The following is a 21,858-nucleotide window of genomic DNA, read 5'->3' as shown; positions in this document are numbered from 1 at the left end:
ACCCGGTGAGCACAGTACGACGTGGGCAGCCGTTACCTGCAGACGTGGTCTGGATAATAAGAACTGTGAGTAAAGGCCCTGGACTGCATCACTGACTCCGTGTCGTTACTGCTGCTGCCCTGCACCATCACCCCCATCCTCCGCATACACTGCCCTGAGGCTATACTCCTCCCGTGGGGAGTTATGCTACGCTCTGCTGCACCCACAACACCAGCCTCAGTGGTCTGCCCTGCAGCGGCGGTTCACTCTGACCGCAATCCACGGGTGGCGTAGTCGGACATTTAAACATCAAAACCACATAAATAGTTCCGCCACTGGTTTGACCACCCTGAGCCACGGAACCGGGTCGCCGCCACGAAGACTACAACCACCAGCATCCACCAAAAAGGGTCCGGCTCCGGGTGTCCCAAGGCCCAGGGGGTGCATCAGAACATTTTCATCACCTTTCACAATCCCCAATGGGACAAGGCAGGGATGTCCTCTGTCCCCTCTCTTATACATCCTAGTGACGGAGCACCTGCTCTCATCAATTCGCCATAACCCCAATATTAGGTGGATTGAGGTGGGAGGCACCGAGTACAAGTGCTCTCTATTTGCTGATGATGTCCTAGTATATATCACTCAATCACATATATCCATCCATGCTGTTATGGCTGAAATAGATCACTTTGTTACATGGTCAAATTTTAAAATCAATGCAGCGAAGTCTGAGGCCCTCGATGTCTCCCTCCCCAAATCCATATAGGATTCCATCCAGTCCAACTTTCCCTTTGCCTGGCCCTCACAGGGTATCAAATACTTAGGAATTCCTATTCATAGAGACCTCTCCCATCTATGTTATCTTAATTTTGGGCCCTTTATTGAACAACTCCATACAGACCACGGTTGGCAAGTTAGAACTGTAAGATTCACTACGTGAACCACTGGTGTTTTGTGGAAAAGCACATGTACACTGTGTTCCAAATTATTATGCAAAAAGTGTTTAGCGGTGATAAGGGAAGAATTTGTTTGTTTGTCAGTTAAACTCATTGATGGTGATGTGTGTCAGGGCTCTTTATATCACTGTAAGCAATTGCAGACACCTGTGCTAATTAGTTTGGCAGGTGTGTCCAATGAAAGGCAAGACTACTTAAGAAGGCTCTCTCACATTATTAAGCAGCCTACATTTTCTGCCAAAATGGGAAAGAAAAAGGATGTGTCGGCTGCTGAGAAGCAACAAATTGTGGAGTGTTTAGGTCAAGGCATGACTACAATCAACATTGTGCGATGATCAGGATGAAGTGTCTTGGCAATCAAGAAGTATGTAGCTGATTCACAGTACACACGTGTGCGTGCTGATAAGGGCAAATTGAGGACTCTTTCCTACAGGCAATTACGTCAGGTTAAAAGAGCAGCGGCAAAAAAGCCTTGTCATAGCAGCAGACAAGTTTTTGAAGCTGCTGGTGCCTCCAACATCCCCCGAACAACAAGATGCAGGGTCCTTCAGAGGTTTGCAGCTGTGCATACGCCATCCTGTCGACCTCCTCTATCCACTTCACACAAGCAGAAACGGCTCCAGTGGGCTAAACATTACATGAAGACTGATTTCAAAACTGTTTTGTTCACGGATGAGTGCCGTGCAGCGCTCGATGGTCCACATGGATGAAGTGGAGGATGGCTGGTTGATGGACACCCCACGCAAACACGGCTACAGCGCCAACAAGGAGGAGGTGGAGTAATGTTTTGGGCTGGAATCATGGGGAGAGAGATTGTCGGCCCCTTTAGGATCCCTGAAGGCGCTAAAGATGAACTCCATAATGTATGTGGATTTTCTCAAACAGCACTTCCTGCCATGGTTCAAGAAGAAGAACCGTGTATTTCACAGCAAGATCATTTTTTTGCATGATAATGCACCATCTCATGCTGCACATAAAACATCTGCATCTCTGGCTGATATGGGCATAAAAGGGGACAAACTTATGGTGTGACCCCCATGCTCCCCTGACCTCTACCCCATTCAGAACCTCTGCAGCATCATCAAAAGGAGTGTCTATGATGGCGGGAGGCAGTTCACATCTAAGCAACAGCTCTGGGAGGGTATTCTGTCCTCATGCAAAACAATTGAAGCAGAAACCATCCAAAACCTGACAAATTCAATGGACGAGAGAGTTCAGAAGCTCCTTTCGAACAAGGGGTCCTATGTGAAAATGTAACATCGCCTAGAATAAAGTTTTGAGTTGAAAACTGTTTGATTTCAGTTTCTAATAACCTGCTAATGCTTATAATTTCAAAAATGACAATTTTTTTGGTCTTTATTAAAATGAAAAGGTTGATCGAAAAGTTTGGGGGATCTAAGAGTGTGGTAACCCAGTAGTCATGATTACTTCGAATTCTGACAATGAGGGTCATGTTGCAGGTAGTGCAGCAAGAAGGCACTTATGTGTCTTGCGCATCTCGGAGCCCCAAAATTATTTTCCGGGCTAGATGCAGCTAAAAATTATTATTAATTTTAAATCTGGTGGAGCTTAGTATAGATGGCCTAATAGGATCAGTGCTGCACACTGCTACAAAGCCCAAATTATTTTCCAGCCAAGATACAGATAAACATGATTAGTAATTTGAAAGCTTAAAACGGTTGGTAGGGTGATTTTAACCAATCATCAAGCTTTTACTCTCCCCAGGATGACACAGGGGTAGAAAAGTCGTTTCGGATCCATGATTTGTTCATCTTTATGAACGTGAGTCTGTCTACATTATCAGTGGAGAGCCGCGTGCGCTTATCTGTCAGCACACCACCAGCAGCGCTGAACACACGTTCAGACAGAACGCTGGCTGCGGGGCATGACAAGATCTCCAAGGCGTAAGTGGCTAGCTCCGGCCATTTATCCAGATTGGAAGCCCAAAAAGAGCAAGGGTCCAGTGACACAGTCATGGCTTCAATGTTTACTTGGAGATACTCCTGTACCATCGTCTCTAGGCGTTGACTATGTGTCAGATTTCTTGTCTCCTGTGGCCTTGCAAAGGATGGGCTAAAAAAGTGGTGAAATGATTCCGCAAAATTGATGTTACCAGCAGATACTGTGGTTCTGTTACGGTTTGAGTGCTGAACACTTGACGGTCCCATGGTTGGCAAGGTGGAACTGTGAGATTCACTACGTGCACCACTGGTGTTTTGTGGAAAAGCACATGTAAGATTCTGCAACAGTCTCTGCTGATACTCCTGCATGCGTGCATCCCTTTCTATGGCAGGAATAATTTCTGCAAATTTACTTTTGTACCGGGGATCTAACAGTGTGGCAACCCAGTAGTCAGGATTATTTCTAATTCTCACAATTCGAGGGTCATGTTGCAGGTAGTGCAGCAAGAAGGCACTCATGTGTGTTGCGCATCCAGGAGCACCAAGTCCCTGTTGTGTTGGTGGCGAGGTAACAATCATGCTTCCTTCCTCTGTCCTCTCCCCCCAACCTCGCACAACAGAAATGTGATCAAGGTCTCCCTCATCTGATGAGTCTTCCATCAGTTCGTCCTCCACTTCTTCCTGGGCTCCTGCACCTTCCTCACTAGTTTGGCTGCTACCATGCGCCCTGGTAAAACCATCTCCCCCACCCTCACATGCCTGCCGCCTTGGTGCTGCCGACCGTCTGGACCTTGCAGATGTTAGCCCTTCCGCATACAACTCCTCCTCCTCTACTTCCTCCACCTCCTCTTGTGCCACCACCTGACTCCGAATTCTGTTTAACATGTGCTCCAGCATGTAAATCACCGGAATAGTTATGCTGATCATGGCATCGTCAGCACTAAACATCTTCGTCGCCATTTCAAAACTGTGCAGAAGGGTGCATAGGTCCCTGATCTGAGACCACTCCTCCAGCGTGATTTGCCCCACCTCTGGATCTCGTTGGCCCAGGCTATACGTCAGAACATATTGCACCAGGGCTTCTCGGTGCTGCCACAGTCGCTGCAACATGTGCAGAGTTGAATTCCACCGGGTAGGCACATCGCATTTTAGCCGGTGAAGTGGCAGGCCCAACGACTTCTGTAGAGATGCAAGTCGCTGAGCTGCGGGATGCGAACGGCGGAAGTGAGCACACAGCGACCGTGCCCTCTGCAGAAGGCCATCTAGTCTGGGATAGTAGGCTAAAAATTGCTGGACAACCAGGTTCAACACGTGAGCCATACAAGGCACGTGTGTGACATTGCCCCGGCGAAGGGCCGCACCTAGGTTTGCAGCATTGTCGCACACTGCTTTCCCTGGTTTCAGGTCCAGTGGAGACAACCATTCATGAAATTGGTTCTCCAGAGCTGACCACAACTCCTCAGCTGTGTGACTCACATTTCCCAGACATTTCAAAGTAAAAACCGCCTGATGACGTTGAGCCCTACTGCCAGCATAGTAAGGAGGTGTGCAGGATCCCTTCTGCGCAGTTAGAAAGCTTGTGGCATGACCAGACAGGCTTTGGGTGCAGGTGGAAGACCGAGAGGAGGTTGAGGAGGCAGAAGCAGTGGAGGAACTTTGACATAAAGAGGATTGACGCACAACTCGTGGGGACGGCAAGACTTGGACAGCAGCCCCTTGTCCTGCTGTCACCATAGTTACCCAGTGCCCAGTCAGCGACATGTAACGCCCCTGTCCATGCCTACTCGTCCAAGTGTCTGTGGTGAAATGCACCCTGTCACACACAGAGTTTCTCAAAGAAGCGGTGATGTTGTGTGCGACATGCTGGTGGAGCGCAGGCACACCTTTCTTTGAGAAGTAGTGCCGACTGGGCATCTGGTACTGGGGCACTGCGACGGACATAACGTCTTGAAAATCCTCTGTGTCCACCAGGCGGAAAGGCAGCATTTCTGTAGCCAAGAGCTTGCAGATGGTGAAATTCAACCTCTTAGCTTTCTCATGGCTAGGAGGAAATGGTCTTTTACTTGTCCACATCTGAGGGACCGAGGGCTGGCTATTGTGCTTAGACGGGGTTGATAAGGGTGTCCCCGGCAAACTGCCGGTCTGTGAGGAAGATGCAGGCGGACATGTTAGGTTGCCTTGATCCAAAGGTGGTGCTATCGATGTCTGACAGCGCTCAACACCAGCTGGTGTTACCACCTCCAAAGAAAATGATGACCTGCCAATCACGCTGGCTGTTGCGGGTAAAGAGGTGGCAGGTCTGCGCCCCAAAACAGGTGTGACTGCTGTCCCCCCAGTCACAGAGGATGAAGAGGCCGCGGATGCACAAGATATGGCAGACGGTGGTTGGCCCGGCCGGCTAGGCCGCATTGTAGCACACTGAGCTTCCCACTGCAACTTATGCTTCATGTCCATGTGCCGGTTCATGCATGAAGTACTCAAACTATGTATTTTTTGGCCTCTACTTAGCTTTTGCTGACAAATGTTACAGATAACACGAGTTGGGTCATCTTTATCGATCTGAAAAAATGCCCAGGCTATGCAAGGCTTAGCACCCATGCGACCTGAAGAGCCACCACGACTTGTGGTGAGAGGCAGAGTTGTGTTTGAGGATGCAGTTGTTGACGTGCTTCCAGTACTACGTCTCTGTCCAGGAAGGCGCAACCTGACCTCGTCGTCACTAGCATCTTCCTCCACCTCCTCTGCTGACCTCATCTCTTGGCTGACTGTGGGTTGACAGTAAGTGGGATCTCCAACCTCATCATCATCATCCTGTGCGTTATCACACCCGTCGTCCTCAGAGCCAACCTGTTCCTGCCCTGATTAAAAACTAAAGTTGTCGCTCCAATCAGGTATTTGAGTCTCATCATCGTCTTCCTCATTGTCTCCACCAACAGGAGTTACAGTTTGGGAATGAGGGTCTACATTATGGTCAGAACCTTCTGCGTCTGGTCCTGGATCCGACTCATAAAGATTCTGGGCATCAGTGCAGATCATTTCCTCGTCTGGATTCACAGAAGCGCTGGAGTCGACCTCTGATTCCCAGGCTATAGTATGAGTAAACAGCTCTGCAGACTCAACCATCTGTTCTACCTCATACTCAGACGGGCAGCTGGAGATTTGGGAGCTGTGAGGAAGCAAGTGCGATTGGGATGACACCTTTGAGGACTGGAGTATTTGTGATGTTGAAGTTGATGTGGAGGAGAGCCCACTTAAAGGAGCACTTGATATCCGTTGAAGCACCTGCTGTTTTTGTGCCTCATCTGGAATTTGTAGCGATTGGCGTGGCCGTAAGAAAGGGATCTTATCACATTGTCCGCTAAAAGAAGTAGACATTTTAGTTTGGCTGGAAGATGGTCTTTCTTCTGCAGATGTTACTGTTGCTTTAACACCTACCCCACGGACACAACCTTTTTTCCCCTTCCCAACACGCCTATTCCCCTTTCCACCAGCAGCAGGCCTTTTTCCACTCATTTTGGTGGTTAACTAATTCACAACTCTGGAGTTGTTTGCACAAAAAAACAATGGATGGGAACCGAGCAGAGCTGAGTGGCCAAACTGTGGTATTAGGCCAAAACTATTGGCTGGGTTAGATGCAGAAAAAAATTATATTCGATTTGCAACCTGATGGAGGTCAGTATAGATGGACTAATAGAACAAGTCCCACACACAGCTAGAAGGCCAAATATTTTTTCAGAGCTAGATGCATAAAAAAATTATATTCAGTTTGCAACCTGATGGAGGTCAGTATAGATGGACTAATAGAACAAGTCCCACACACAGCTAGAAGCCCAAATATTTTTTCAGAGGTAGATGCAGAAAAAAAAATATATTCAGTTTGCAACCTGATGGAGGTCAGTATAGATGGACTAATAGAGAAAGTCCCACACACTGCTAGAAGGCCAAATATTTTTTCAGAGCTAGATGCAGAAAAAAATTATATTCAGTTTGCAACCTGATGGAGGTCAGTATAGATGGACTAATAGAGAAAGTCCCACACACTGCTAGAAGGCCAAATATTTTTTCAGAGGTAGATGCAGAAAAAAAATATATTCAGTTTGCAACCTGATGGAGGTCAGTATAGATGGACTAATAGAGAAAGTCCCACACACTGCTAGAAGGCCAAATATTTTTTCAGAGGTAGATGCAGAAAAAAAATATATTCAGTTTGCAACCTGATGGAGGTCAGTATAGATGGACTAATAGAGAAAGTCCCACACACTGCTAGAAGGCCAAATATTTTTTCAGAGCTAGATGCAGAAAAAAAATATATTCAGTTTGCAACCTGATGGAGGTCTGTATAGATGGATTAATAGAACAAGTCCCACACACAGCTAGAAGCCCAAATATTTTTTCAGAGGTAGATGCAGATAAAAATTATTTTTGATTTGCAACCTGATGGAGGTCAGTATAGATGGACTAATAGAGAAAGTCCCACACACTGCTAGAAGCCCAAATATTTTTTCAGAGCTAGATGCAGAAAAAAATTATATTCAGTTTGCAACCTGATGGAGGTCAGTATAGATGGACTAATAGAACAAGTCCCACACACTGCTAGAAGCCCAAATATTTTTTCAGAGGTAGATGCAGAAAAAAATTATATTCAGTTTGCAACCTGATGGAGGTCTGTATAGATGGATTAATAGAACAAGTCCCACACACTGCTAGAAGGCCAAATATTTTTTCAGAGCTAGATGCAGAAAAAAAATATTTTTAATTTGCAACCTGATGGAGGTCAGTATAGATGGACTAATAGAATGATGCTATGCCCAAAAGATTTTACTTCACTAGGTGCAGTAAAAAAATTGGTATTCTATACACAGGTGGTATATCTTGCAACACAGATAGGCTACTCCACTGACTAACACACTCTGCAATAGGCCAAAAAGGATTAGCTTTGCTAGATTCAGCCAAATGCTGTGAAAAAAACTTGCACAGCACTGGCACAGACCTGCCTGGCAAAAACTGATAGGAACTGATGTAACCTAGTCCTGAAAAGGACTGCAATTACAATTAGTCTTTACTCCCACAACCTATCTATTTAAGAGCACAGACCTGCCTGATAAAAGTCGTAGGAAATGCTGTAACCTAGTCCTTAAAAGGACTGCAATCACAACTATTCCCTACTCCCAAGCTATCTGTAGATTTGTGCGAAAATTGGCTTGAAATTAACAAGGTATAGCGCACACAGCAACAGCGGTGCCGTCTAACACGCAGCTGCAGCAGTGAGAAAATGGTGGCGACGGGGAAAATGGCTTGGTCTTATAGGGCAAGGACATGTGACATACACTGCCAATGACACATGCCCTTGCTTGTGTGAAAAACAGCAGTTCGCTCCGTGTGTGCGCTGCTGATAGGCTGACAGACTGCACCTCCCCACTGCAAATGCGGGAAAGAGAAAAAAAAATGGAGATCTTCATTATTCCTGCAGAGATCCATCCCCTGCCCCTCCCCCCACCCCGCTGTACACTCAAACTGCGTATTAACATTAATTTTCATCATTACTGAGAAAAAATCCAGTTATGATTTTGGTGCACGAACAGTTATCGAACATAACCTCGAACAGCCGAATTTTTCTCAAATCGTTCGTGTTCGCCGAACGGCTCGAACACCGCCCAAAACAGCTCGAATTTGAGATTGGCGAACAGTTCGAGTAGAACAACGCTCATCTCTACTCTGCACCCCATCTTGACTGAAAAAAAACAGAAATGTAGAAATTTTTGCAAATGTATTAAAAAAGAAAAACTGAAATATCACATGGTCATAAGTATTCAGACCCTTTGCGCAGACACTCATATTTAAGTCACATGCTGTCCATTTCCTTGTGATCCTCCTTGAGATGGTTCTACTCCTTCATTGGAGTCCAGCTGTGTTTTTATTAAACTGATAGGACTTGATTTAGAAAGGCACACACCTGGGTATATATAAGACCTCAGCTCAGTGCATGTTAGACCAAATGAGAATCCTGAGCTCAAAGGAACTGCCCAAGGAGCTCAGAGACAGAGTTGTGGCAAGGCACAGATCTGGCCAAGGTTACAAAGGAATTTCTGCATTACTCGAGGTTCCTAAGAGCACAGTGGCCTCTATAATCTTTAAAGGGAAGAAGTTTGGGACCACCAGAAGTCTTCCTAGACCTGACAGTCCAGCCAAACTGAGCAATCGTGGGAGAAGAGCCTTGGTGAGAGAGGTAAAGAAGAACCCCAAGATCACTGTAGCTGAGCTCCACAGATGCAGTAGGGAGATGGGAGAAAGTTCCACAAAGTCAACTATCACTGCAGCCCTCCACCAGTGGGCGCCTTTATGGCAGAGTGGCCTGACGGAAGCCTCTCCTCAGTGCAAGACATATGAAAGCCCGCATAGAGTTTGCTCAAAAACACATGAAGGACTCCCAGACTATCAGAAATAAGATTCTCTGTTCTGATAAGACGAAGATAGAACTTTTTGGTGATAATTCTAAGCGGTATGTGTGGAGAAAACCAGGCACTGCTCATCACCTGCCCAATACAATCCTAACAGTGAAACATGGTGGTGGCAGCATCATGCTATAGGGGTGTTTTTGAGCTGCAGGGACAGGACGACTGGTTGCTATTGAAGGACCATGAATGCGGCCAAGTACAGAGATATCCTGGATGAAAACCTCTTCCAGAGTGCTCTGGACCTCAGACTTGGCTGAAGGTTCACCTTCCAACAACACAATGACCCTAAGCACACAGCTAAAATAACAAAGGAGTGGCTTCAAAACAACTCTGTGACCATTCTTCATTCTTGACTGGCGCAGCCAGAGCCCTGATCTAAACCCAATTGAGCATCTCTGGAGAGACCTGAAAATGGCTGTCCACCAACGTTCACCATCCAGCCTGATGGAACTGGAGAGGATCTGCAAGGAAAAATGGCAGAGGATCCCCAAATCCAGGTATGAAAAACTCGTTGCATCATTCCCAAGAAGACTCATGGCTGTACTAGGTCAAAAGGGTGCTTCTACTCAATACTGAGCAAAGGGTCTGAATACTTATGACCATGTGATATTTCAGTTTTTCTTTTTTAATAAATTTGCTAAAAATTCTACATTTCTGGGGGTTTTTTTCAGTCAAGATGGGGTGCAGAGTGTACTTTAATGAGAAAAAAATGAACTTTTTAGAATTTACCAAATGGCTGCAATGAAACAAAGAGTGAAAAATTTAAAGGGGTCTGAATACTTTTCCTACCCACTGTATATACTGAGGAAAATGAGCTCCGGTAAGGGAGAGCCTAAAGAATCCACATTAACCACGATTACACAGAAATGGAGTATCCGTATCATCCTTTGTACTCATGAGCTTCAAGCCGCTGCCCCTGGTGATGATTGTCAGCTTTTTGTCTGTGCAGTGTAGGGAGAAAGCTGTAAATGAATGGAGGGATGCCAAGCATAGCCGGAGCTCATGAGTATCTAGGACTCCATAGCCTTTACAGAAGTTCTTCACTGAGAGGACTAGCAGAGATGCATCAGCTCACAGTTATTTATCCAAACTACAGCAAGGAACCCCATAAGTGACACAGGCCTGGAATCAGGGTTCATTGCCCCTATTGCTTTCAGATCTGCCAGCACAAAGATGGTGATGGATTCCCTGATGACTTGCACATTTCTGTTTACATGTGAATATTGACATAAGCAGTGTGCTTGTTTCTGTCCTATTGCTTATGTAGAAGCTTATCTGCGCTAACGTGAATCACTGTTTAACCCCTTAAGCCCCGCGGGTGGTTTGCACGTTAATGACCGGGCCAATTTTTACAATTCTGACCACTGTCACTTTATGAGGTAATTACTCTCGAACGCTTCAACGGATCCCCCTGATTCTGAGATTGTTTTTTCGTGACATATTGTACTTCATGATTGTGGAAAAATTTCTTCGATATCACTTGCGTTTATTTGTGAAAAAAACGGAAATTTGGCGAAAATTTTGAAAATTTTGCAATTTTCAAAATTTGAATTTTTAAGCCCTGAAATCAGAGCGATATGTCACACAAAAGAGTTAATAAATAACATTTCCCACATGTCTACTTTACATCAGCACAATTTTGGAACCAAAATTTTTTTTTGTTAGGGAGCTATAAGGGTTAAAAGTTGACCAGCGATTTCTCATTTTTCCAACAAAATTTACAAAACCATTTTTTTAGGGACCACATCACATTTGAAGTGACTTTGAGAGGTCTTTATGACAGAAAATACCCAAAAGTGACACCATTCTAAAAACTGCACCCCTCAAGGTGCTCAAAACCACATTCAAGAACTTTATTAACCCTTCAGGTGCTTCACAGGAATTTTTTGAATGTGGAAGAAAAAAATGAACATTTAACTTTTTTCACAAAAATGTTAATTTAGACCCAATTTTTTTTATTTTCACAGGGGTAACAAGAAAAAATGGACCCCAAAATTTGTTGTGCAATTTCCCCTGGGCACGCAGATACCCAATATTTGGGGAAAAAATACTGTTTGGGCGCACGGCAGGGCTCGGAAGGGAAGGAGCGCTATTTGACTTTTTGATTGTAAAATTTGCTTGAATAATTAGCGGACGCCATGTTGTGTTTGGAGAGCCCATGTGTGCCCAAACTTTGGAGCTCCCCCACAAGTGACCCCATTTTGGAAACTAGACCCCCCAAGGCACCTTTCTAGATGCATAGTGAGCACTTGGAACCCCCAGGTGCTTCACAAATTGATTCGTAACAATGAAAAAGTGAAAAAAAAAAACACTTTTTCATTTTTATGAATCAATTTGTGAAGCACCTGAGTGTTCCAAGTGCTCACAATGCATCTAGATAGGTGCCTTGGGGGGTCTAGTTTCCAAAATGGGGTCACTTGTGGGGGAGCTCCAATGTTTGGGCACACAGCGGCTCTCCAAACGCAACATGGTGTCGCTAACAATTTGAGCCGATTTTCCGTTAAATTTGTTAGAGGACACCATGTTGCATTTAGAGAGTCCCTGTGTGCCCAAACATTGGAGCTCCCCCACAAGTGACCCCATTTTGGAAACTAGACCCCCCAAGGCACCTATCTAGATGCATAGTGAGCACTTGGAACCCCCAGGTGCTTCACAAATTGATTCGTAACAATGAAAAAGTGAAAAAAAAAACACTTTTTCATTTGTATGAATCAATTTGTGAAGCACCTGAGGGTTCCAAGTGCTCACTATGCATCTAGATAGGTGCCTTGGGTGGTCTAGTTTCCAAAATGGGGTCACTTGTGGGGGAGCTCCAATATTTGGGCACACAGCGGCTCTCTAAATGCAACATGGTGTCCGCTAACAAATTTAACGCAAAATTGGCTCAAATTGTTAGCGACACCATGTTGCGTTTGGAGAGCTGCTGTGTGCCCAAACATTGGAGCTCCCCCACAAGTGACCCCATTTTGGAAACTAGACCCCCCAAGGCACCTATCTAGATGCATAGTGAGCACTTGGAACCCCCAGGTGCTTCACAAATTGATTCGTAACAATGAAAAAGTGAAAAAAAAAACACTTTTTCATTTTTATGAATCAATTTGTGAAGCACCTGGGGGTTCCAACTGCTCACTATGCATCTAGATAGGTGCCTTGGGGGGTCTAGTTTCCAAAATGGGGTCACTTGTGGGAGAGCTCCAATGTTTGGGCACACAGGGACTCTCTAAATGCAACATGGTATCCGCTAACAAATTGAATGGAAAATCGGCTCAAATTGTTAGCGGACACCACATTGCGTTTGGAGAGCTTCTCTGTGCCCAAACTTTGGAGCTCCCCCACAAGTGACCCCATTTTGGAAACTAGACCCCCCAAGGCACCTTTCTAGATGCATAGTGAGCACTTGGAACCCCCAGGTGCTTCACAAATTGATTCGTAATAATGAAAAAGTGAAAAAAAAAACACTTTTTCATTTTTACGAATCAATTTGTGAAGCACCTAGGGGTTCCAAGTGCTCACTATGCATCTAGATAGGTGCCTTGGGGGGTCTAGTTTCCAAAATGGGGTCACTTGTGGGGGAGCTCCAATGTTTGGGCACACAGGGACTCTCTAAATGCAACATGGTATCCGCTAACAAATTGAATGGAAAATCGGCTCAAATTGTTAGCGGACGCCACATTGCGTTTGGAGAGCCCCTCTGTGCCCAAACTTTGGAGCTCCCCCACAAGTGACCCCATTTTGGAAACTAGACCCCCCAAGGCACCTTTCTAGATGCATAGTGAGCACTTGGAACCCCCAGGTGCTTCACAAATTGATTCGTAATAATGAAAAAGTGAAAAAAAAAACACTTTTTCATTTTTACGAATTAATTTGTGAAGCACCTAGGGGTTCCAAGTGCTCACTATGCATCTAGATAGGTGCCTTGGGGGGTCTAGTTTCCAAAATGGGGTCACTTGTGGAGGAGCTCCAATGTTTGGGCACACAGGGACTCTCCAAATGCAACATGATATCCGCTAACAATTTGAGCCGACAATTTGTTAGCGGATATCATGTTGCATTTAGAGAGTCCCTGTGTGCCCAAACATTGGAGCTCCCCCACAAGTGACCCCATTTTGGAAACTAGACCCCCAAGGCACCTATCTAGATTCATAGTGAGCACTTGGAACCCCAGGTGCTTCACAAATTGATTCATAAAAATGAAAAAGTGTTTTATTTTCACTTTTTCATTTTTACGAATCAATTTGTGAAGCACCTGGGGGTTCCAAGTGCTCACTATGCATCTAGAAAGGTGCCTTGGGGGGTCTAGTTTCCAAAATGGGGTCACTTGTGGGGGAGCTCCAATGTTTGGACACACAGGGGCTCTCCAAACGCAACATGGCGTCCGCTAACAATTTGAGCCGATTTTCCATTCAATTTGTTAGCGGACACCATGTCGCGTTTGGAGAGCCCGTGATGTGCCTAAACAGTGGAGCTCCCCCACAAGTGTCCCCATTTTGGAAACTATACCCCTCAAAGATTTTATTAAGGTGTATAGTGAACATTTTGAACCCAGAGGTACGGCACATTATTTGTTTACATTAGGTCATCATATTGAATAAGTTTTCATTATTCTTGAGCGCAAGTGCTCGCTACTTGAGTTTGCATCGGGTACTCAGGTATGCACCATGTACAGCGTGTGCTCGAGTGACATGCTCGAGTCCCTGCTCCGCATGTTTCACGGTTATTAGACACCCAAAAAAAAACATGCGGGGATCGCTCGTGCATGGCAGGCAATCCCCGTAAAGCATATGGGGCAGAGACTCGAGCATGTCACTCAAATACCCACGATACTAAATGCATACCAGAGCACCCGATGCAAACTCAAGTAGCGAGCACTTGCTCTCAACACTAGTCGCCATATCGTCATCTTTTTTTCTTACTTTTGAAAAAAATCCCAACCCCAGCCCTAACCCTAGCACAACCCTAACCCTAGCACAACCCTAGCCCCAGCACAACCCTAGCCCCAGCACAACCCTAGCCCCAGCACAACCCTAGCCCCAAACCCAGCCCTAACCCTAGCCCAATCCTAACTCAAGAGTTTATTTTTGACGCCGTTCCTTGTGCGGTATAAGTGATTAGACGACTTTATTCTTCGGGTCGGTGTGATTACAGCAATGCCAGAATCATATGGGGTTTTTATGACTGACAGCTGTCACACACTAAAAGACGCATTTTTTGTAAAATCTAGTTTTTGCATCGCCATATTTTGAGAGCTATAATTTTTCCAAATTTTGGCAGACAGTCATGTGACGGCTCGTTTTTTGCGGGATGACTTGACGTTGTTATTGGTGCCATTTTCAGGCACGTGACATTTTTTGATCGCTTTCTATTCCGATTTTTGGGAGGCAGAATAAACAAAAACCAACAATTCAGGAATTGTTTTTTTTTTTTTTTTTTTATTCTGTTCCGCGTGTGGTAAAATTGATGAGGCAGCTTTACTCTTCGGGTCAGTACGTTTACAGCGGTACCACATTTGTATAATTTTTCTATGTTTTGGCGCTTATACACAATAAAAGCTATTTTATAGAAAAAAATATTTTTTAGTATCGCTTTATTCTGAGAGCTATAACTTTTTTATTTTTCGGCTGATGGAGCTATATGGCGGCTTGTTTTTTGCGGGACGAGATGACGTTTTCAGCGGTATCATTTTTATTTATATGCGTCTTTTTGATCGCGTGTTATTCCACTTTTTGTTTGGCGGTATGGTGATAAAGCATTGTTTTTTGCTTGGTTTTTTTTTTTTTTTTTTTACCGTGTTCACTGAAGGGGTTAACTAGTGGGACAGTTTTATAGGTCAGGTTGTTCCGGACGCGGCGATACCAAATATGTGTACTTTTATTGTTTTTTTTTTATTTTTTTTATAATAATATTTATTGATGGGTACATTATATTTTTATTTTTGGTGTATTATTTTTTTTATTTTTTTATAATATTTTTGCACATTTTTTTTTTTTTTTTTTTTTCCACTTTCACACAGTTTATACACTTTATTACTTTGTCCCACTCTGGGACTTTCACTTTTTTTTTTCTGATCGCCTGCATGGCACAGGAATGGAGCACCATCCCTATGCCATGAAGGCTGTCAGAAGTGCACAGTGTGAAGATTGCTTGGAGATGCACTGCGCATGTCCAAGCAATCTTCCTGCTCTCTGGTGACCCGGATGTTGTCATGACGACATCGGGTCGTCATGGCAACACCCGGGAAGCCTTTGCAGACTGCGCTGGAAGCCAGAAGAGGAGGTGAGTATCGGCGATCACCTCCCCTTGCCCCCGCAATGCCGCGATCGACTTCGATCGACTTCGATCGCAGCATCGCGGGGGTTAATGTGCTGGGAGCGGTGCGTGACCGCTCCCTGCACATAGTACCGGGTGTCAGCTGTGACAATCAGCTGACACCCGGCGGCGATCGCGCCCGCACAGCCTGTGTGCGCGCGCGATCGCCATGACGTACTAATACGGGTCTGGCTCTTAAGTCCCAGGGCACAGACGCGTATTAGTACGTCAGATGTTATTAAGGGGTTAAAGGGATATTCCCACAAACTCATTCATGACCCATTGGACCAACCCTTGCAAATGAAACCAATGAACACAACTCTACCCTGCTGGTTTGTTTCTACCATGCCCTCACCTACGTCTGCCAGCTGTTCATCTACCAAGAGACCGAGCAAGTGCAATTCTGTTCTGCCATCTCTCTTGCTGTTCTCATTGCACCATGGTGGAGCACGCACTAAGCTGACACAGAACAATGGTGGTGCACACGGCCTTACATGCAGCAAACCTCTCCCACTCCATTCTTTTATTAAACAATTCACTTCATTCATTGAGAATCTGTTTGTTGCATTGATTGGCCTATATTGTAATTAATATTGTTAATATTATTTTTATGGGGTTTTTTTGGGTGTGTGGTGTTAAATCCTTTAAGTCTCGGTTACATTAAAAGCAATACTAGTGTGCGATCATTTTTGTAAGCTGGCTATTTCTGTGTATGACTGCTGTAACTGCTTATTACTTTTGTTTAGGATGGTGTCTTCATATCTTGTACATCATGGCTACTGTTCCACTGCAGAGGCTTTCGCCAAGTCCACAGATCAGACTGTTCAGGAAGAGCTGGCCTCCATTAAAAATAGACAAAGTGAGTTTGTACATATCTGTAGGAAGTGGTAGTATCTTGGTTGTATACCCAATAATGTGTGACAGATCTGCTTTCAGTATTCTTGTGCACACGTGATCAGACTGTCTGCATTTTACCTGCACAACCAGCCATGATCTTATGGCCTCTGTGATGTGGATGACTGGCTTCAGACAATACACAGAAGTCTGATCGTTATTAGGCGGGGTGGGGTTCTGTGTAAAACGCCGATCAGGACACATGTATTTCATAAGTTAACACTTTCAGTAATAAAAAAACATTATTTTGCCCGGTTACTGGTTACACTGAAGCCTTTCAGGTGGAATTTCCAATAATGTCAAGGAAAATGGGTGTGGGTGTCCGCGGACTACCTCACATGTAAATGTCTTAAAGGGGTTGTCTGGTCTTGTGATGAAAGTCTGGAGTCATTCTATATGTCTGCAGACTTCTGAATACTTACAGTTTGCTAACCACTGTTGCGAGTGAGAGCAGGCAGTCATGTTGCCTCCAGTCGGTCACGCGCCGACTAGAGGTGCTCAGCCTCGATCCATTCGAGTGAATTGCGCAAGGCTGAGCACGTCTAGTCTGAATGTGGCTGAAAGTGTGCAAATCACACACTTGTGGTCACATGACTGCCCAATCTCACTGGGCAGTTATCTGTAAATTGACTAATTATGTGTTTATTTAATAGGGATTCAGAAATTGGTGTTGGCAGGAAGAATGGGAGAGGCAATCGAGACTACACAGCAGTTATACCCTAACCTGCTAGAAAGGAATCCTAATCTTTTCTTTACCTTAAAGTGAGTGTCCAGCGTTGTCTGGGATATGCATCTCAGAACTAGCAGTAGATGTGACATTTTTATTGTACAGATTCCTTAAAGAAGCTGATGGACCACTTCTTTTCTATTGTACAACTTCCTTTGAAAAAGTTGATGGACCTAATAAATTGGAAAGCATTATTTATTTACATGCTCCTGCACCCAGAACAGCACCACTTTTTTCTCTTGGCTACGTTGGGTATTGCGGCTGAGCCCCATTTTCTTATAATATCAATCATATTCCATGGACTCCATGAACAAGAGCGGTGCTGTATTAGGGTTAGGCACACTCTTATTTTTTTTCCACTTTCAAACGACCCTTTTTAATCATCTCTTTCAGCATTCTGAACACTGACTGCACATGGTAATGGATGCATGCATGGAATAAATAAATTTATATGGAAATGACAAATGGCTAAGACCAAATTCCATAACATACAGCCCGTCTGTGAGAAAATATGTAGGACATGACTGGCCTGAAATGTGACCTGCATGACTGCTGACTACTGTACAGCTAGATGACGACAACTGGCAGTGCCATGCTTTCCCCTCCACAGCCGTGATTTATGCAGTCAGCCGTCTTATGTCATAACCTCAGCAATATGGACATAAATCTAAAACTGTTACAAGTGTACAGATACATAAAGTTCAGCCTTTGTGCACGTGTCGATGTATTCTCTCTAACGAAATCTCCTTCTTCTCAGAGTTAGGCAATTCATAGAGATGGTGAACGGGACAGACAGTGAAGTGAGATGTCTGGGAGGTCGCAGTCCTAAGTCACAAGACAGTTATTCAGGTAGGACATTGCACAACGTGAGCCAATCTATCTGTAGGCACAAACTTCACAAGGAGCGAGCCCGCTGAGGCTCGGGTGCCACGGTTTGTTGCAAAAAATGTTTTTTTTTATCCTGATTACCCCTACTAGGTTGTGTGGGGGTCTAGCACTGTAAGCCACTAAAAAGTCTTTGATCTGTTATTAGCAGTGGAATAAATGTATTGATTAACACTGAATGTGCGGATAACATAGTCATAATAATAGTAACCACAAGAAGTGATGACATATTGCTATAATATGCCTAATATATGTCTGATCTCTGACTGTCGAGATCCCAACAACACTCATAATAAAGTGGTCCTAGTGCTAGGTAAGCCCTGTGGCTCGTTTGCAGGTCCTCCTTCTACAGCTATGGTCCGACCACACGGCGCGCCAAAAGTGACAACACATCCCCATTCACTTAGGCTAAACGATAAGGCCACGTGCACATTTTGCAGCCGTGGTACAGTTTTCACTGCTTTTTTTTACTAAAAAAAAATCAGTTTGGTTCTATCACGGCAAAAACATTGTGATTTTTACCACAATCGTGTAAAAAAAAATAAAAAAAAAATACCATTGTTGCATTGTGTGAATGCATCCTATTAGAGTTTCCGAAATAAGTGGTGGAAAGGAGCATTTCTGTGCATGTGAAGACCCCTTTGTCCTTCGGATAGGTGTGTCAGGATTTACCAGAGATTGGGCTATCATCTGATCACAATATTCTAGAAAAATGCCATAACATTCAAGATGGGAGTTTAAGGAAGTGGCTATTTTTCAATTTTATTTTATTCCCGCTGCTGTTTTGTTTTTTAAATCTGCTATAAGGTTCCCGAGATATGGGCCTTTTTCGTTAGTACTATTTGTAATGCTCTATATCAGTGTTTCCCAAACTCCAGTCCTCATGGCCCCCACAGGTCAGGTTCTCAGGATTTTTATAGTATTGCACAGGTGAGAGAATTCCTGATGCCTTGATGATACTTCCATCACCTGTGCAATACTAAGGAAATGCTGAAATCAAGATCTGTGGGGGCTGTGAGGATGGGGTTTGGGAAACACTGGTGTATACCAAGGGAGTGTGCCATTATGCAGAGCAACCTAAAGATACGCGTCTGGAGAATCCTGAGAACACCACCCCTTGATAAAGACCATTAAAATTCTATCTAAATAAAAAAGGTCCACATTCTGGAACCATATAGGAGCAACGGGAATAAACTAAGAGGAAAAAACTGGTGATTTTTTGGCCGGTGACAGGTCCTCTTTAATTTTCTTTCCTCTTTTGTTTTAGTAATGTTTATCACATTTAGATAAATTTCCCCACTGGCCAATATATCAAGTAATTCGTTGCTCAATTACTACATTTTATAGGTTTCAATAATTCTGCGGTTTTCCGATGAATGGTTGATTGTTTCCCCCCACCCTGTGCAGCTTCTTTTAGAAGTTACTGCCTCGCTAACTATGGGAAGAATGTGCTGATGACAAATGATCATTTTTATGTTGGCATCAAGGATGTGATCAAAAACTAGTGAGTGAATTGTCATTTGATCGCTGGGCTTGTTTAGACTGAGTAATGATTGTGAATTGCTCTGGTGATTACCGCCACAGGGAACATTACCCTTAAAGGGATTTGCCCACAAACAAAGTTTATTTTAATCAATAGATCTTTGAATAATAATAAGTTCCACAATTGGATGTGTTTAAATAAAATGTTCCTGTGCTGAGATAATCTTATAAATGTGACTCTGCTATGTACTGTGTAATGCCTGTGTCTGGCTGTACAGGAACATGGTCTGATCATACCACATCTCCTGGGCAGGGAGGAGGAGAAAAAGAGTCAACAGACATTACAGCAGGGGATCACAGCTGATTCTTTCTTTGAGGTAAAACATTGATTAAAAACAGGCAGGGAGATGTTTTATTTCATGGAAAGAATTATCTGCGGTACCATACTGTAATGTCTGTATACTCTTTTGCTTCCCCCCCTGCCCAGGAGATGTGATATAATCAGACCATGTTCCTGTACGGTGAGACACAGCCATTACACAGTACACAGCAGGGGCACATTTATAAGATTATCTCAGCACAGGAACATTTTTTTTTAACACATTCAATTGTGGAACTTATTTTTAGTCAAAGATGTATTGATTTAAATGTAATTTGTTCGTGGAAAAATCCCTTTAAGGCTATGTGCCAACGATGCAGAAATGCTCAGGACTTTTTCCTGAGCGTTTCTGCATTTCCCTGGCAGAAAAAAAACGCATGCGGATTGTACATGTGGATTGTACATGCGTTTTCCTGCCAGGAACATGTGGATGTGAAGCGTTCTTCACTTGCATTTCCGCATGCGGGTTGACCAGCGCTTTCCAGGCGATTTTAGCATCACTTGGAAAGTGCTTGACAACTTGGTCACACTATATAAATCCATGCAAACGGCATGGATTTATATAATGTGACCCGAGAGAATGGTAAAAAATAAATATATACTTACCTTCTGATGGCCCCCGGAGTCTTGCTGTGCTCCTGTGCTGGCTGCCGGCAGATCGCGGTGCCCTGTACTGAAGGACCTGCCGTCACATGACTGTGACGTCACCTCAGGTCCTACAATCCTTCTCGATCTGCTCACAAGCACATAGAAGGAGTCCGGGGGTTGTCGGAAGGTGAATATAATCTTTATTTTTTATTTTATTCTTTTTTTTTTACTGGTTCTATGGTACCCGGGCCCGGAGGAGAGTCTCCTGTCCTCCACACCCGGGTACCATCCGCACATTAGAACGCATGTAATGCGCATCTGCAGATGCAGTGATGCGCTTTTCATGCGTTCTAATGAAAGTCAATGGTGGTGAAAACGCCGCGCTTCCACAAAATTAATGAACATGCTGCGGATTTTTGAGCGCAGCATAAACGCTGCGGAAAAATCCGCAGCATGGGCATTGACATTGCGGCTTGTCATTGGGGACAATGGGGGATGGATTACCAAGCGTTTCCGCTGCTTAAATTCCGCAGCATAAACGCTTGGAAAACGCATAGTGGGCACACAGACTTAGTGTATTGCGCCACAAAAAAGAAGAAGCAAAAACTCCATATAAATGACTTTTATATGCTGTTTTATTGTGATTAGTCACTGGTCTAAAGGCTGCCATATGCAACAAATGTGACGACCCTTCCCCGACAGATGAGGTCAGGGGAGAGAAGGGATTCAGCATGTCCGATTTGCAAGCTCACCTGTGTCTGGATTGATGGCTGTCAGCTGAACGGTCGGACGAGCCATCATTTGGCTGGCTGCTGTCTATTGTGTATGAGGTCTTAAGGCCATAGGAAAAGCTGCATGTAGTCCTTGTGTGGTAATGCAGTGGCCCTCTCCTGCACCATGTCCACCACTCGGGATAATGCGCAATCTGGATTTTGGTTTGTACAAGTAGTGAATTCCTGAAAACGATGAGGATTTCTTTACTTTGCACATTGGATGAGTTCAGGTCAGTCACAAGCCTACGAGGCCGACCATCCCTTCTAGTTTGTGTTTGATGTCTGTTCCTTTATTACACTGGTTTGTTTTTCCCTCTCTATAGAGCACTTACAGCCTCGGCTTTCTCTTCTCAGGTTCGGATAGCAATTGCAGTAATGGTGTAATATCCAACAAAAGCCACCAGTCCCACAGTCGTAGTAAACACCAGCCTTCCAGCCTCAATGTAACAGAACTGAACAGTATAAACATGACTATGTCACAGCAAATTAACAACTACACCAGGTACGCAGCTCCTGCTGAGACTAAGCAGTGT

At 44.4% G+C, this 21,858-nt stretch overlaps 1 protein-coding gene across 1 annotated transcript in view; it reads left to right on the top strand.

Moving 5' to 3' along the window:
• Nucleotides 1–21,858, top strand: part of RANBP9 (RAN binding protein 9) — a 79,771-nt gene that overhangs the window by 48,516 nt on the left and 9,397 nt on the right. Inside the window, exons 7-10 of the mRNA XM_073678792.1 lie at nt 16,344–16,456; nt 17,145–17,253; nt 17,976–18,067; nt 21,680–21,827. Of these exons, the coding sequence (XP_073534893.1) occupies nt 16,344–16,456; nt 17,145–17,253; nt 17,976–18,067; nt 21,680–21,827 (462 nt within the window). The remainder of the gene's footprint in view (nt 1–16,343; nt 16,457–17,144; nt 17,254–17,975; nt 18,068–21,679; nt 21,828–21,858) is intronic.

Source organism: Phyllobates terribilis, unplaced genomic scaffold, assembly GCF_046119375.1.
Source record: "Phyllobates terribilis strain yellow unplaced genomic scaffold, ASM4611937v1 Scaffold_4__5_contigs__length_816908805, whole genome shotgun sequence".
NCBI classification, from domain to species: domain Eukaryota; kingdom Metazoa; phylum Chordata; class Amphibia; order Anura; family Dendrobatidae; genus Phyllobates; species Phyllobates terribilis.
This window is presented reverse-complemented; position numbering and strand designations above follow the sequence as displayed.